This window comes from Hippopotamus amphibius, chromosome 5 (genome assembly GCF_030028045.1).
Source record: "Hippopotamus amphibius kiboko isolate mHipAmp2 chromosome 5, mHipAmp2.hap2, whole genome shotgun sequence".
In the NCBI taxonomy this organism is placed as follows: Eukaryota; Metazoa; Chordata; class Mammalia; order Artiodactyla; family Hippopotamidae; genus Hippopotamus; species Hippopotamus amphibius.
In genome coordinates, this window is record NC_080190.1 from 64,477,596 (window position 1) to 64,491,732 (window position 14,137).

A 14,137-nucleotide genomic window follows, 5' to 3' on the forward strand; every position below is an offset into this window, starting at 1 on the left:
AGTTAAGGGAGAGGCAACAATTTCTCTTGAGCCCACAGGGTCTCCATTGTCTTTACTGCAAAGGAATCCACATGCTAAAGTACCACATCTCAGAGACCTGTTCTGAAACCCTACATAATCTAAGATTGAAAAACCTGTCTGTGAGTCACAGGGAGAAGGGCCTGTGGATATGAAACGTGTAGAGGGTACATCAGGGCCCAGAATGGAGCTACACACTGGCCAAGCCACGTAAATGCTACGAACGTCCTTTAAGAGACAGCGTGGGTCAGGTGGTGAGTTTGAGTTCTGACTGTGAGAGCTTAAAAAAAAATAGATAACCTTTTTGAGTACGGATTCTCAACTGAAAAATGGTAATAATAATAGAAAACGGTACGTCATAGAAAAAAGGGGAGGATTGAAGGCTTGAAGGCTTGATATATACCTGTATATATCATCCCTAGCGTTGACTTCTTCATTTGTGTATTCTCCTTTGATGAGTTCTCCATTCCCTTCCGTCTCCTTATCCTCCTCCCATCCTCCTTCAACCCTACCTTCGGCCTCCACCCTCCTCCCTCCGCCCAGCCTGCCCTTTGCGCAGGCGCCCTGTGCGGCGCTGAGTCAGGCTGCGGGCAGAATTCGGGCCGCCGGGCCGGACGGAGCTTTGCGCTTGCGCGGTGGGCGGCTTTGGGGCGGGGCGGGTTTATATTCGCCGATGATCAGCTGACGCTCTGCATTGCAGACGGCGGAGTCAGGCGGCGCCATGTATTCCCTCTTGTTCCTGGCCAGCCTCCTGGGCGCGGGTAAGCCCTGGGACGCCCCCCAGCCTGGGGAAGGGGTCCTCCGCAGAACCCGCAACGCTCGTCCCGGAGGGGGCTCTACCCGGCCTCGCCCCTCCGCTCCCCGTAGGGTTTGGCGAGGGGCGCGCACTGCGCAGGCGCGTGCGCTGCGCGTGGTAGTTGCTGGGCGGCAGAGGGGCGGCGCGAGGTGGGAGGCGGTTGCGAGCCTGGCTGCGAAGGGCGTGGGGTCGGGCGGGTGGGCTAGGCTGGCGGGCGGGGCCCGGAAAGTAGCGTCTCCCTCAGGGCTTTGAGTTGGCACAGCTGGGGCTTCCCGGGCCTTCCCTCGGGCCGCGGGTCCAGCTCTCGGGGTGGGCCTGTAGGGCGACCCCTCCTGCAGCTGTGTTGTGCTTGTGCTGGACGCATGTGATCGAGATGGGCTGGAGTCCCAACTTCTGGACAGACTTTGGCCCTTGGCCTCATTTGCCCCAGTTTTTAAGAGTATTGAAGTTGCAGGAAGCGCATAAGTATATCTTCTATGTTGATGTTTATCTTTGCGTATATATTAGCTCTTGATCCTACATCTTGAAGATGATATGGGGTTTTTGTGGTCCTGATGGGTTTGCAGTGGAGCCCTTATTTCATCCTGCACGGCCATTGGTAGGTTTTGGCAGTGGCCTTTATTTGGGGGAAAATCTAAGTACCTGAGAAGTTGTTGCACACAGCAGTATTCTTACACCCACTGATTGTCCTGAAATATTACTGATGGTGGTTACGTAGGCAATGCTTGAGAACCAGCTACTCTGCCTTCCTGGAATTAGAAAGGGTCCCTGTGCCCTCCCTATGTCATCAAGACCAACCCTCCACCCTCAACTCTTGCCTTCACATCTTAACCTCATTTAAATCATCATGGTAAAGGGAAAGGAGTGAGGTTGATAGACGTGGAGCCAGATTCTAACTTAAATGCAGAGAGGATCCCAAATCTGAGTGTTTTCAGATAATAGCCCAGTGAGGGAAATAAACCTGATCTTTAGGTCCATCCTCAGTTTCTGTTTCTAGTTAACTAATTTAAGGGCTAGCTTCCATTCTAACTCATGCAGCAATCCAAATTTTAATAGTAACAAAATGGGTAACAGAATTGATGGAATATCAAAGAAATAAGATATTTATAGGTGAGATAGGTTTAAGGTGCTTTTCTCATGTTAGCTTTCAGTAATTTCCACGAGTGTCATAACCATATACCAAGCTCCTAAACTTGCTTTACTTGTGGATTATGAAAGGCAATCAACTTAAAAAGATTTTTGGTTTTATAGTCACCAAAGAAACTTTTTTCTTGCTGAGATTGATACTGCTTGTTATTCCATGGTCTGTATAATAAACTGATGTTAGTCTTTAAATTTTCTATACTGATTGAAAACAAGTTTTTTGTTTTTCAGTATCAGATTGTTCATACTAGCAGTGACTCACTCCTCACGAGACCCTTGAGAGTTCTGAATCACTCACATCACACAAAAAGGACTTAATTATTTCTTTGAAAATGTAAAATCTTCCTCTGGTATATATGGGAGTATGGCTAACCAGACTGTTAAACTAGTCACCCTCTTCCCTGAACACTTGGGTAAATAGGAGTGTGTAACAATGGCCTTGCTCTGATCTTGCTGTCCAGCCTTTAGGATTATGCCAAGGTCATGCTCTGAGCACAGTGTATGAACGCCTACTTGCCTTGACAAGCTCTGGCCCCAGTGTAGCTTTTTGGAAATGTATTCCTAAAATTTTTAATATTGATAATGAGCTTGTTAATGAAGGTGTCTAGTGACGGCAGCCATCATCGCCTCCCTAAGAGCTTAGGACTTGATGTTCCAACGTGGAGAGTGTCATCCTGAATATGGAGAGGCTTTATGCTTTGTGTTTCAATAATGTCCTTTGCTTTTGAGTTATTTTCCTTTTCATCCAGTTGCCCCTACTTTTTCTCCGCCTGGAAAAGAAATGGCAGTGATGGTATACTGAGAGAATTGGAGATTATCTCCTCTAACCTCTTAGGAATAAAGACACCGAGGCCCCCAGAAATGACTCCCCCCAAATTGTAGGCCATTTACTGGGGAAGTCAGAATCAGAATCCAGGACTCCTGACAGTGCTTGCTCTTTATCTTTCCATCAACATGAGCCGCTTAACTCTTTACAGACTTACTGGGCTGTAATTTACATACAGCAAACATGCACGTTTTAAGTGTTCACATTGAAGCACAAGCCCACTGTAAGCGGCCCCCAAGGTTAAGGAGTAGCATCCAGAAGCCCCTGTGCCTCCCTGTCCACTATCCTATCTAACTTGCCCCAAAGGAAACCACTTGGTTAGCTTCTAGCACTGTAGATGTAAAAACCTAACTGCTGTTTTGAGCTTTTTATAAATGGGATCATATAGTGAGGACATACTGTTGGGTGATTAGTGGAGAAAGGCAGGCCCAGGGTTAATGAGGAGACAAGTATAAAACATGTGGCTTGGTGCCTGGGATGTGGTACATACTCCCCTAATGAGGCTTAGCTGCCCCTGTTACTGACACTTGTGTAGAGGCTCACCAGCTGAATGGTGTTTACCCAACACTGAGGCAGGTAGCTCTCTTGGGTTGCTAGAATGTATTATGTGCACATATATATTCATTTGATAGCTTATTTTTATTAAGATGCAAGACATGAATTTATGACGGAGCCTGCTGAAAAGCAACAACTCCGGTTCTCACCTGCCAGGAATTTGGATAATTCCCCTGTTTATCGATTTTTAGTCAATAATCAGCTTTGAACATAAGGATTTGGTAAGTGCTTTAATTGCATTTAACAAGGTGTATCGCGATAGTTGAAGTGTATTGGATCAGGTGGTCTGGATTGTTCTAGATGGGGAAGGAGAACTTGCTCCTCCATTTTCTTGGGTTGTGAAACTCTGGAATGGCTGGGCTGTGGCTTGACTGGATGGGGAAGAGGAAGGGTGGAAGGGGTGTTGCTGGCTGGGGAAAGCACCTAGTATGGCATGGGACGCTCTTAAGGCCAAGACCATGCCACTTGGGCAGGCGTGCGCTGCAGCTTCTGGAGGCAGTCTTCTAGCATGGACATTCTGGATGGCTGGATGCCAGGCTCTGAGCCTTGCTCCTAGCACCAGTTATTTGGTTCTGCCTGCTGGAAGGAGGGTCTGGATTTTCTTGCCCTGCCTGTTTCGTTTTTTGTTTTTGTCTTTAAAATCATTTTAAAACTGTTGGTAAATACAGTGATTGGGATGAAGAATTTGTTGGCAAAAGCACTCATTGCTTTTACTTTAGTTCCTTGAAGTTCCAGAAAATAACCTGAATTATGGCCTTGGGTAATGACAGGTGCACTGAAAAATAATCTGTTGAAATTCCATGTTTTCTTGTGGAATTTATAGTTCTTTATAATGAGAGTGAGATGATACTGTGGGATAGAAGTTTAACTTTATCATATCACTGACTGTATGCCTTGGGCAGTTTTCTTAAACTGTGCTTCCTCATCTGTAAAATGGGATTAATAATGTAGTGATGCTTTAATAGCTTACTGTATGACAGGGCTTAGGTAGTAAATACTATAAGGTTTGTTATCATACCACAAATAAGAACAATACTGTGTTTGTTAATGTTCTTGTCCCACCAGCACAGCCACCCCTCTCAGCATTTTGTGATGTCTCCTGCCTTCTTTCATTTCAAAGGATGTTGTAAATTTAACAACAAACAAAATTAAATTGACTTGTAAATAGGTTATGTTGGACATAATTACTGGGTCAGAAAACAAGCCAGGGTAGGTTAGTCAGGCATTAGGAGGGAGGTGGGAAAGAATTTGGCTAGGTTTATACATCAGTCTTTAACAGAGCAGCCCAGCAGATCAGGGCTGGTTCCTGGTAACCTGACTACTCAGATTCTAGGCCTGTTGTCACTAACCATGGTACCTGGGGTAAGTCTCTTCAGCACCCCACCCCTCCAGTCTGGTTTCCCCATCCATCAATGGAGGTGAACTGTTCAGATAATAACTGCACACAGTAAACAGGTTCCATCAGTGGAATAGTACATTCAGTAAAAAGCATGTTTCCCTCCCTTCACAGTCCCCCAGTCCTTTACCAGAGGCAGCCTGGTACCAGCTCCTTGAGGAGCCTCCCAGAGCTACCTGCAGGTGGCTGTGTGTATGATTTCCCCTTCTGTTTTTCAACACAGACACGTATTACACTGACTGTTTTGCTCCTTGCTCTTTTAAATTTAATTTAATTTTTATTTATTTTTTTGGCCACGCCATGTGGCATGTGGGATCTTAGTTCCCCAGCCAGGGATGGGACCCACATCCACTGCAGTTGAAGCATGGAGTCTTAACCACTGGACCGCCAGGGAAGTTCCTCGCTTTTTTTTTTTGAAAATTGTGGAACATTCTGGACATCTGGAAAAATGGAAGAGTGATTATAATGAACACTCATGTATGTATATATGTAACACCCTAGGTAAGATAGAGAACAACCCACCTGCTTCCATAGATAACCACCTTCCTGGACTTGGTGTTTATCATCCCCCCTGCAGGCCTGTCTTTATACTTTCATACCTTCATCAGTATGTGTAGTATTGTTTTGAATATTTTAAACATTTTATGAATAATATATGTTCTTGGTTAGTATTTTTTTTTTTTTTTTTGCTAGTTAGGTCATTGATTTTGAAAATGTTTAGATCTGTTTCATTCATTTTCACTACAGTACAGTATTCCACTTATATCATATTTATTCTCCAGTCTGTTGATAGACATTTAGGTTATTTCCAGTTTTATTTTTCTGTTACAAACTGCTTCTATAAATACTCTTGTGCACATGAACAAACATTTCCTTGGAGGATATACCTAGGAACAGAATTGCTGAGTTGTAGACTGTATCTGTTTTCACCTTAATTAGAATTTGATGCATTACTCTCTGAAATGATTTTAGGAATTTCTATTCCTACAGAATATGCGGTTTTTAGTTGCATTATTAACATTTGAAGTCAAACTTAAAATTTTGCCATGATAAGAGTAAAAGGGTGAGGTGGTTTTCATTTTCATTTCTCTTTAGAGGTTATTTCATGCTAATTCAGATAGATCTATACTACTACCTTTCTAAAAAAAGTTAAAAATTTTTGGAATAATCTTAGGTTTACAGAAGAGTTGCAAAGCTAGTACAGTGAGTTTCTGCATACTGTTTACCCAGACTTCTACTGTTAACATCTTATATAACCACTGTACATTTGTCAGAATTAAGAAATTAACCTTACTGTTAACTAGACTGCACACTTTATTTGGATTTTACCAATTTTCCCACTAACCTCATGTTTCTCTTCCAGGAGTGGATCCAGAATACCACATTGCACTGACGTTGTCCTATCTTCTTAATCACCTTCTACCTCCTAGTTGTTAAAAAAAAAAAAAAGAAAGAAAGAAAAATAGCTGCACAGTATTTTATTGTATGAATGTGTCAATTTAGTTAAAAATGTTAATGGACATCTGTGTCACAGAAAAAATGAGATGGATTCTAATCCAGATTTTAAAATTGAACTCTGGCCATATTTGGATAGATACTGCTTTTGAAAAGAAATTCTTTACATGACAGGAAACTTTATAAATAAGATTGAAGGAGATGTTACAGAAAGTTCTTTTGGCCAGTTTTAGTGATGTCACTTATTACAGTAAAAAAACAAAACAAAACAACAACTAAAGTTTAACAGCTGTGCTGGAATGCTGTCCTGCATGTTCAGGCACTGATACCAGAGAGTCATGTGGTTTCCTATTACTAGGACTAAAACCTGAAGTTTATTCTGGAAGGTCACATCATCTGGCCCTTCACTACTTTTCAGAGTTCTTACTCTCCCGTCAGGTCTGGGCTGCTGTCTTATCATTGCTCAGAACCTTTGCATTTTGTGTTCTACCTATCTGGGACCTCTTCCTTTCCAGATAATCATGCGGTTTATTCTCTGCTTAGCTGTTGCCCTCCCAGAGTTGCCCCTGCTCTGTCTGAAATGGCCATGCCCTCCTGCCCTAGTCTTGCTCTTCCTTGGCTTCATTGTTCTTCATAGCTCTCAGCTACGTTGTCGTGGTCACTTACTAGATCTGCAGCATGTACAGCAGGGTTCAGCACGTAATAGGTGCTCAGCACTGCTGAACTGTGGTGTGAGGTGTAGCAAGTGGACTTCAGCTCAGTAAGTGCTGGTGAGTCAGTGTGCATGAAACATAAATGCTGGGTAGTGCCAAATCTTTGTCGTGATTAAACAAAGCATTTTCTTTTATTAGCTGAAACTAATTTTAAGAGATTGTGTTTAGGAGTTTACAAGTCAAGAGTGACTTTGGACTCAAGTAAAGTGTTGGCTTTTAATAATAGTTTGTGTCCAGGTAAAAGGTGCCCCCCACTCCCGCCCCCAAGCCTGTTGGAGAGGATTTTATGTAGGGGGTAGGGACACAGGAGCCTAACATAACTGATACTCCTGGTAGCCCTGATTTGAGGTAAATCTGAAAAGAGAACCAGCTATGTAATTTGAGGAACCTATTTCCCCTGTTGGTTCCAGAACTTAGTTTTTAAATGTTTAACCCAGTGTTTCTCAGACTTTTTGGTCTCAGGATCCTTGTATGCTCATGAGTCCTTGAGAGACCCAAAAGAGCTTTTGTTAATGTGGGTTGTATCTATTGATGTTTACCATCTTAAAAATTAGGCTGACAAAATTTTTAAAATAATTCTTAAAAAATAAACCCGTTACATGTTAACATGTTGTGATTTTAAAGAAAAATAGCTGTTTTCCTAAACATAAACATACTTAGTGAGAAAAACAACTTATTTTGCATTTTTGCAGGCTTTTTAACACCTGGCTGGATTTTCAGCTGCTTCTACCCTCAGTCTGTTGCATTGTCACATGTCATATGCTTCCAGAAAAATTTCACTGCTCATTTGTGAGTGAATGAGTGAAAAAGGCAACCAACATCTTCATATTACTATTATTATGAGAATTTTGACCTCATGGACCCCCTAAAAGAATCTGTGAGACCCTCAGGGTTCTGTGGACCACACTGAGTGTGAACCACTGATGTAGCTGATTTACAGGAACTGCAGGCATTCATAGTAGGTAATACTTCCTGGGAGTTCATTGTGTTCCCAGCACTGTTCTAAGTGCTTTTTGCTTAACATTGATTTTATAAGTATTAAATAAGTCAAAAGTGGCATTTGTAGTAGATATAGTTGCATGTGTCTGAAACTTTTTGGTTAGTAAACAGTCATGTGGGACGAGCCCAGAACACTGAATTTCCTTATTAGTGGGGTTTGCATGAAATCTTCTTTTTAGCATATTATTTATTGTCTTCTTCATGGGTGCAGAGATCAAGCTGGTTAGTGGGAATGGGTAGAGCCTGGGCTGTCTTCTGGCTGGCGGGCTAAATTGACTCCTGGGCTGCACAGTGGGCCAGGTGTAGAACTATACAGATGTGCCTTTGACCTCTGTCTGTACCCATTTACCTGGCTGGACCTTGGGCAGTCCTATCAGGGGCTTCTTCATGGTCCAGTTGTATAATCTTATCTAAGGTGATTTAAGTTCTTCTCTGATCATCACCCGATAGGTTGACACTTTAAAAGAAGAGCTTTGCTAACAGGAGTTTATTTTTAATTTATTTTTATTATTTTTTAATAAATTTATTTGTTTAGTGGCTGTGTTGGGTCTTCATTGCTGCCTGCAGGCTTTCTCTAGTTGCAGCGAGTGGGGGCTGCTCTTCTTTGCGGTGTGTGGGCTTCTCATTGTGGTGGCCTCTCGTTGCTGAGCACGGGCTCCAGGTGCGTGGGCTTCAGTGTTTGTGGCACGAGGGCTCAGTAGTTGTGGCTCATGGACTCTAGAACGCAGGCTCAGCAGCTGTGGTGCACAGGCTTAGTTGCTCCGAGGCATTTGGGATCTTCCCAGACCAGGGCTCAAACCCGTGTCCCCTGCACCTAACCAGTGCACCACCAGGAAAGTCCCTTAATTTATTTAAAAAAAAAATTTATTTGGTTGCACTGGCTCCCTAATTGCAGCTCGTGGGCTCCCTAGTTGCAGTAGGTGGGCTTCTTTGGTTGTGGCTTGGGGGCTCCTTAGTTGTGGCATGCAGACTCTTAGTTGTGGCAGCTAGTTGTTGGATCTAGTTCCCTGATGAGGAATTGAACCCAGGCCCCCTGCATTGGGAGCATGGAGTCTTAACCACTGTGCCGCCAGGAAAGTCCCTGCAATGCTTTTTTTTTTTTTTTAATTATTTTTTTTAAATCGGAGTATAGTTGATTTACAGTGTTGTATTAGGACCGGAGTGCTCTTGAATGAACTAGATAGGAATTTCTCTTCCCAAAATTAATTACACCAAAGTGAATCATTCTTTTAAAATCTAAGATCACAGCCTCGCCCCTCAGCGTGTGTTATAATCACACAAAGCAATGTACCTGAGGATTCTGTTGCTTTCTTCATGTGGATTGATTTCTTGTCCTAGAATGATCTGGCTTGTGAGGAAAATTAAAAAGCAAGGTGGCAGTGGGAGAGGAGAAGCAGGGAAGAAAGAACCTTTGTCTTAAGTAACAGAAATAATAGCTTATCTGGGCCAGAATAATGGAATGTCAGTTTAGCGAGCTTGAAAGCTTTATTGCCACAGATTTCTTTTGTGATAAGAGGAATATTTGGTCCTTACTTCCTCTCCAGATCAAGGCAGCCTGCCTCTGAGTGTATGCCATTTTGAATAATTAAATGGGCAATGTTTTTATGTTGCTCTGTGGAATGTTTTCCAAAAACAAGATCCTTTAAAGAAGAGACAAAGTGCTGTTTGCCATCGAAGGTATTTGTGACACCAGCTGTTTCATCGAGTAGTTGGTGTTGAATGTGTTGCATTATCTCCTGCTCTTAGTGAATCAAAGTGCACAAATTACCCTGAGACATGTCTGAATGCAGGGAGCCTGAGGTAGATGCTGTCCCTCCTGGGGTTCATCTCTCTTGGTTTCCTAGCAACCTGCTTGTTGCCATGGCAGTGCATTACTTAGGCAGCAGATTCATTGCCCTGTGGAATGTGTGCTCTGATTGTTGATACTGGGAGGCGGCTTGCATTTTCTGTTACCCCTCTCCCCCCCCTTTTTAAAAATAGTTAGACTCAAACAGTATTTAGCATATATTACCTGAAATATTTAAAAGGAAAAAAGAGATTTTATATGGCTAAGATAATGACTGTTTTAAGAAACAGGGCATAAAATACACATTCTGATTGTCCCCTTGATTCTGAGGAATGATTGTCCCCTTGATTCTGAGGTGGTTTTTGAAAATCTTTGTTAATTATATTGTGTACATGGACTTTTAAGTATCCTCAATGGAGGTAAGCCTTAGTAAAGACTTGTCATTGGAGACTATTCTGGTGAATGAGGTAGATGATTAAGCTGGTATTATAGTTAGGCTTAGGTTTGACTGCAGGCAACAGAGACCTAGAATAATGATGGTTTAAATATGATTGAACTGTTCCTATCTATCATAGTGAGTTTAGTAGCCAGGCAGTGTAGGGCTAGTACTACTTCCAAAAGAATCTGGAGACCCAGCCTCTTCTAGTTCAGTGTTCTGCATCCTTGAGGTCTAGCCCCTTTCTTCATGGCCCATCATGGCTGCCAAAGTTCCAGCCATCATCTGTCTTTCGAAGTGCAGTAACCTCTACCTACGTCCCATCAGCCAGAATATGGTTTCATGGCCAGACCCTGCTACAAGGGGGACTGGGAAATGTGGTTTTTAATTTTGGCAGCCATGTGTATAGCTAAGAATTTGCAGCTCTGTTCTTTTGAAAGGAGTGGAGACTAGATAGAGGGAGCAACTTGTGGTCTGTGCCACACTGGGCGATAATTGTTCCCTGAAACAGGTTGTAAGGTTTAACTGGTTTTTCTGATTATAAAGGTAACATGAGAAAAAATTAATTTATGCCAAAAATTAGAATGTGCACACCTCCCTCTGTCATCCTCCCTCTCAGGTCTGCCGTTAACAGCAAGCTGGTGCACAGTTAACTGAGCTTCATGGGTACCAGGCACTCTCAGTGCTTTCTCTGCTTTCTCATTAATCTTCACAGAATTCCTGAGAAGAGGCCACTCTTATTTTCCATGTTTCGCAGATAATTTTGGCATTAGTACGTCATCCAAGGCTTGGCTTTAGCAGAGCAGGAGTTTCGTCAGGTCTGTCTACCCCCAGCACTCAGGGCAGTCGTCATGTTGCCATGCTGCCTCCGTATCCTTCCAGAAAAGAAGTTTTTTAGGGGGCTTTCCTAAAAAGTGGATTCCAAAAGTATTTTGAACAGTGGCAATTTTCTTGAGATTGGGGGGCAATCAGCCTGTAGCTCCAATTACATAATTACTGAAAGCATTTTGTTGGTGGTGTTACTGGTGCCTCGCTGGGCACCTTTCATTTTTGCCCATGCAGGGCTTCTTGTTTAGCTCTTAGATACACAGCATTGACTCCTGGGCTCATTACAGTGTGGCCTGTGCTTCACTTTCCTTGTGATTTCTGGGTCTTGAATTTAGTAACCAACAACTTCTGAGGTTGTTGGGATACAGCTCTCCAGGTCTTTGAGCTTTCAGTTAATGACCTGATTAAATGTAGAGAAAGCAAATAGAACATCCTTGATTCAGCTATTTTTGGAATACCTGTTCTGGGAAAGATAGTGGACCTGAAGAAGGTCTTCCAGTTGCTACTATGGGCAATAATAGTAATAGTGCTCATTGGACTTTTATAGCATGCCAGCACTGCACTGTGTTTTACAAATAGGTTAATTTTTACAAATCCCTTGGAGTAGGTACTAGTAATAGGCCCATTTTGCAGATTGGAAGACTGAAGTTTGAAGGTCACATGACTGGAAGTGGTAGATCCACGATCTGAACCTTCACTGTCTGATTTCAAAGCCAGTATGGTAGGGGGGTCGAGATAATGTGGATAAATTAAGATACCGGAGAGATGATGGTAAGGAGTGATGGTTGAGAGTGTAGTCCTCTGGCAGTTGAAAGTGCATAGTTATGTCATTTTGTTTCTCAGAACAATCCAGTGATCAGTGGCTTCATCCTCGTTTTACAGATGAAAAACAAGCACAGAAGGATGGTGATTTGCTTAGGGTCATTTGGACAGGGCTTGCAGGCAGATCTTGTTTTCTTTTCAGTATACCACATTTGAAAAACATGTAATTTATTAGATGGTGGGTAAGTTGCCTTAGAAGCCTCACCCTAAACTCAAGGTTTAGTTCCTTCTTACTTAAGTCATCATAAGAGCACCTAAAATGCACACAGTTATGGTAAGCTCTGCCTCCTTCTCTTCCTCCCAGGTTCACTGAGGATTTTTGGTCAGAGTCTAGAGCTGCCACAAAGCCCATGACTGATCCAGCTCACGGCAGCTGTCCTCAAACAGTAAAATTCCATTACAGCCTATCTTTAATAAATGACCTACACGTGGAATGCGTTAGAGCACATGTGCATGTTTTCTTCTCAGCCTGGGGAGTAAAAAGGGAACAGAGCACTGACCCCTTTCCTAAGGAAATAACCATTGAAGTTTAAAAAAAACAAACCTCAAAACCCTGTCTTAATAAAATGAAACTTGGTTGTGGGGTTTTAGTGTCCCTGAGGCGATCAATTCTCTGACTTCAGCCCAACAACATTTTTCACGGAGGGCTCAGGTGCCAGCCCCTTGAACTAAGAAGTGTAGTGCTTGCTTCACCCCGAGCAGTGATTTTATTTATTTATTTATTTATTTATTGGTTGTGTTGGGTCTTTCATTGCTGCACACGGGCTTTCTGCGGCTACTCTTCGTTGTGGTGCCCGGGCTTCTCATTGCCGTGGCTTCTCTTGTTTGCGGAGCACGGGCTCTAGGCGCGTGGGCTTCAGTAGTTGCGGCATGTGGGCTCAGTAGTTGCGGCTCACAGGCTCTAAAGCACAGGCTTAATAGTTGTGGTGCACGGGCTTCGTTGCTCCATGGCATGTGGGATCTTCCTGGAGTAGGGATTGAACCCGTGTCCGCTGCATTGGCAGGCGGATTCTTAACCACGGCGCCACCTGGGAATCCTGATCCTTCTTGATAGGACAAATTTAATCAAATCTCCAGGGGCTCAGGCAGACATTCTGCGAAACTGTCTGGGAGTTCAGCCCATTGCCTCAGGGAAGGAAACTGCTCTTTGGGGGCCGTGTGGAAAGGTGAAAATAGAGATGAAAGCTTTGCTGGGAACATGTTTTGAGAAATAACTCATAAGAAGGTAGCTTAGGGTAATTTTAGTATCGGTTATGTGTAAATACGGAAAATGTCACTTGCCTCATTATTATGAGTGATGACTTTTGTAGCCCCTTGAGGTCTTCTAGCCCTGCTCACCACTCAGGATCCCTCTTACACAGAGTCCCTCTGCGTTGGGCGTTTCATTTCTTCTCGGTTGCTGCCACTCTTGGAGAGGTCATCATGTAATGAGCCAACCCATCCCCCCCCCACCCACCCCTTTTTTTAAAGCATCAGTTTAATGGTTAGAGGACAGTTCAGGCTTCAGAGGGAGAACTGAGTTCAAGTTGAGTCTGCACTTATTCGTTAGAACTTGCTTAATCTCTCACAGGTTTCCTTTTTTGTTTGTTTGTTTTTTCCTTCTGACTGCGTCACACAGCATATGGAATCGTAACTCCCCAACCAGGGGTTGAACCCTGTGCCCTCTGCAGTGGGAGCATGGCGTCTTAACCACTGGACCACCAGGGAAGTCCCCCATTCCCCTTTTATAGCCTGTGGTTGTTAAATACATTCCTTACCTTGAGCTGTGGTCTGCTTGCCTTCACCTCTACCCACTGCTCTGAGGTCTGGGGTCTGAAACCACCACCCAGAGCTGATCTGCTCACATGTCAGAGGTGGAAGGTGTTGTTCACCTGTGACGATAACTGTGCTTCTCCTGGAAACCTCTCCCAGCTAAATACCTGCAGTCTCCTAGGGGCCTCCCCTTCCGACCTGCTGTGCTCCGCTGCGCTGGGAAGCAGGGCGCGCAGGTGTGCTCTGCCTGCCCGTGTCCTCTCACGCCACGCTTCTGACCCTCACCTCTGTGCTTGTGCCGTTGGCTCTTGTTGCCCGGTTTTCTCTTTTAGCCTAACAGACTTCACATTTACATGTAACCCCGAGAGTTTCATTCGCCCAGCTGTCTTCTTCAGCCCTTGCTGCCCTGCTCCCTGCTCAGCCTTTTGGGACGCGCCTTCCACTCCATGGAGGTGCCCGTCATCTGGATCTCCCACCTCCCCCTCATTTCTGCCACATCACACCTGGGTGACACACGAGCTATTGCCCACAGGTTGGACCCATCACGAGGGATGAGTACCAGATGGGGTCTTTCCCATTGGGCCTGAGGTCTGCTGCAGCCCCGCTCCTGGA

General features: G+C 43.9%; 1 protein-coding gene across 1 annotated transcript in view; it reads left to right on the forward strand.

Moving 5' to 3' along the window:
* Positions 1–659: 659 nt before the first annotated feature.
* Positions 660–14,137, forward strand: part of PSAP (prosaposin) — a 31,980-nt gene continuing 18,502 nt past the window's right edge. The window contains exon 1 of the mRNA XM_057734312.1: positions 660–779. Within this exon, the coding sequence (XP_057590295.1) occupies positions 740–779 (40 nt within the window). The 5' untranslated portion in view covers positions 660–739. The remainder of the gene's footprint in view (positions 780–14,137) is intronic.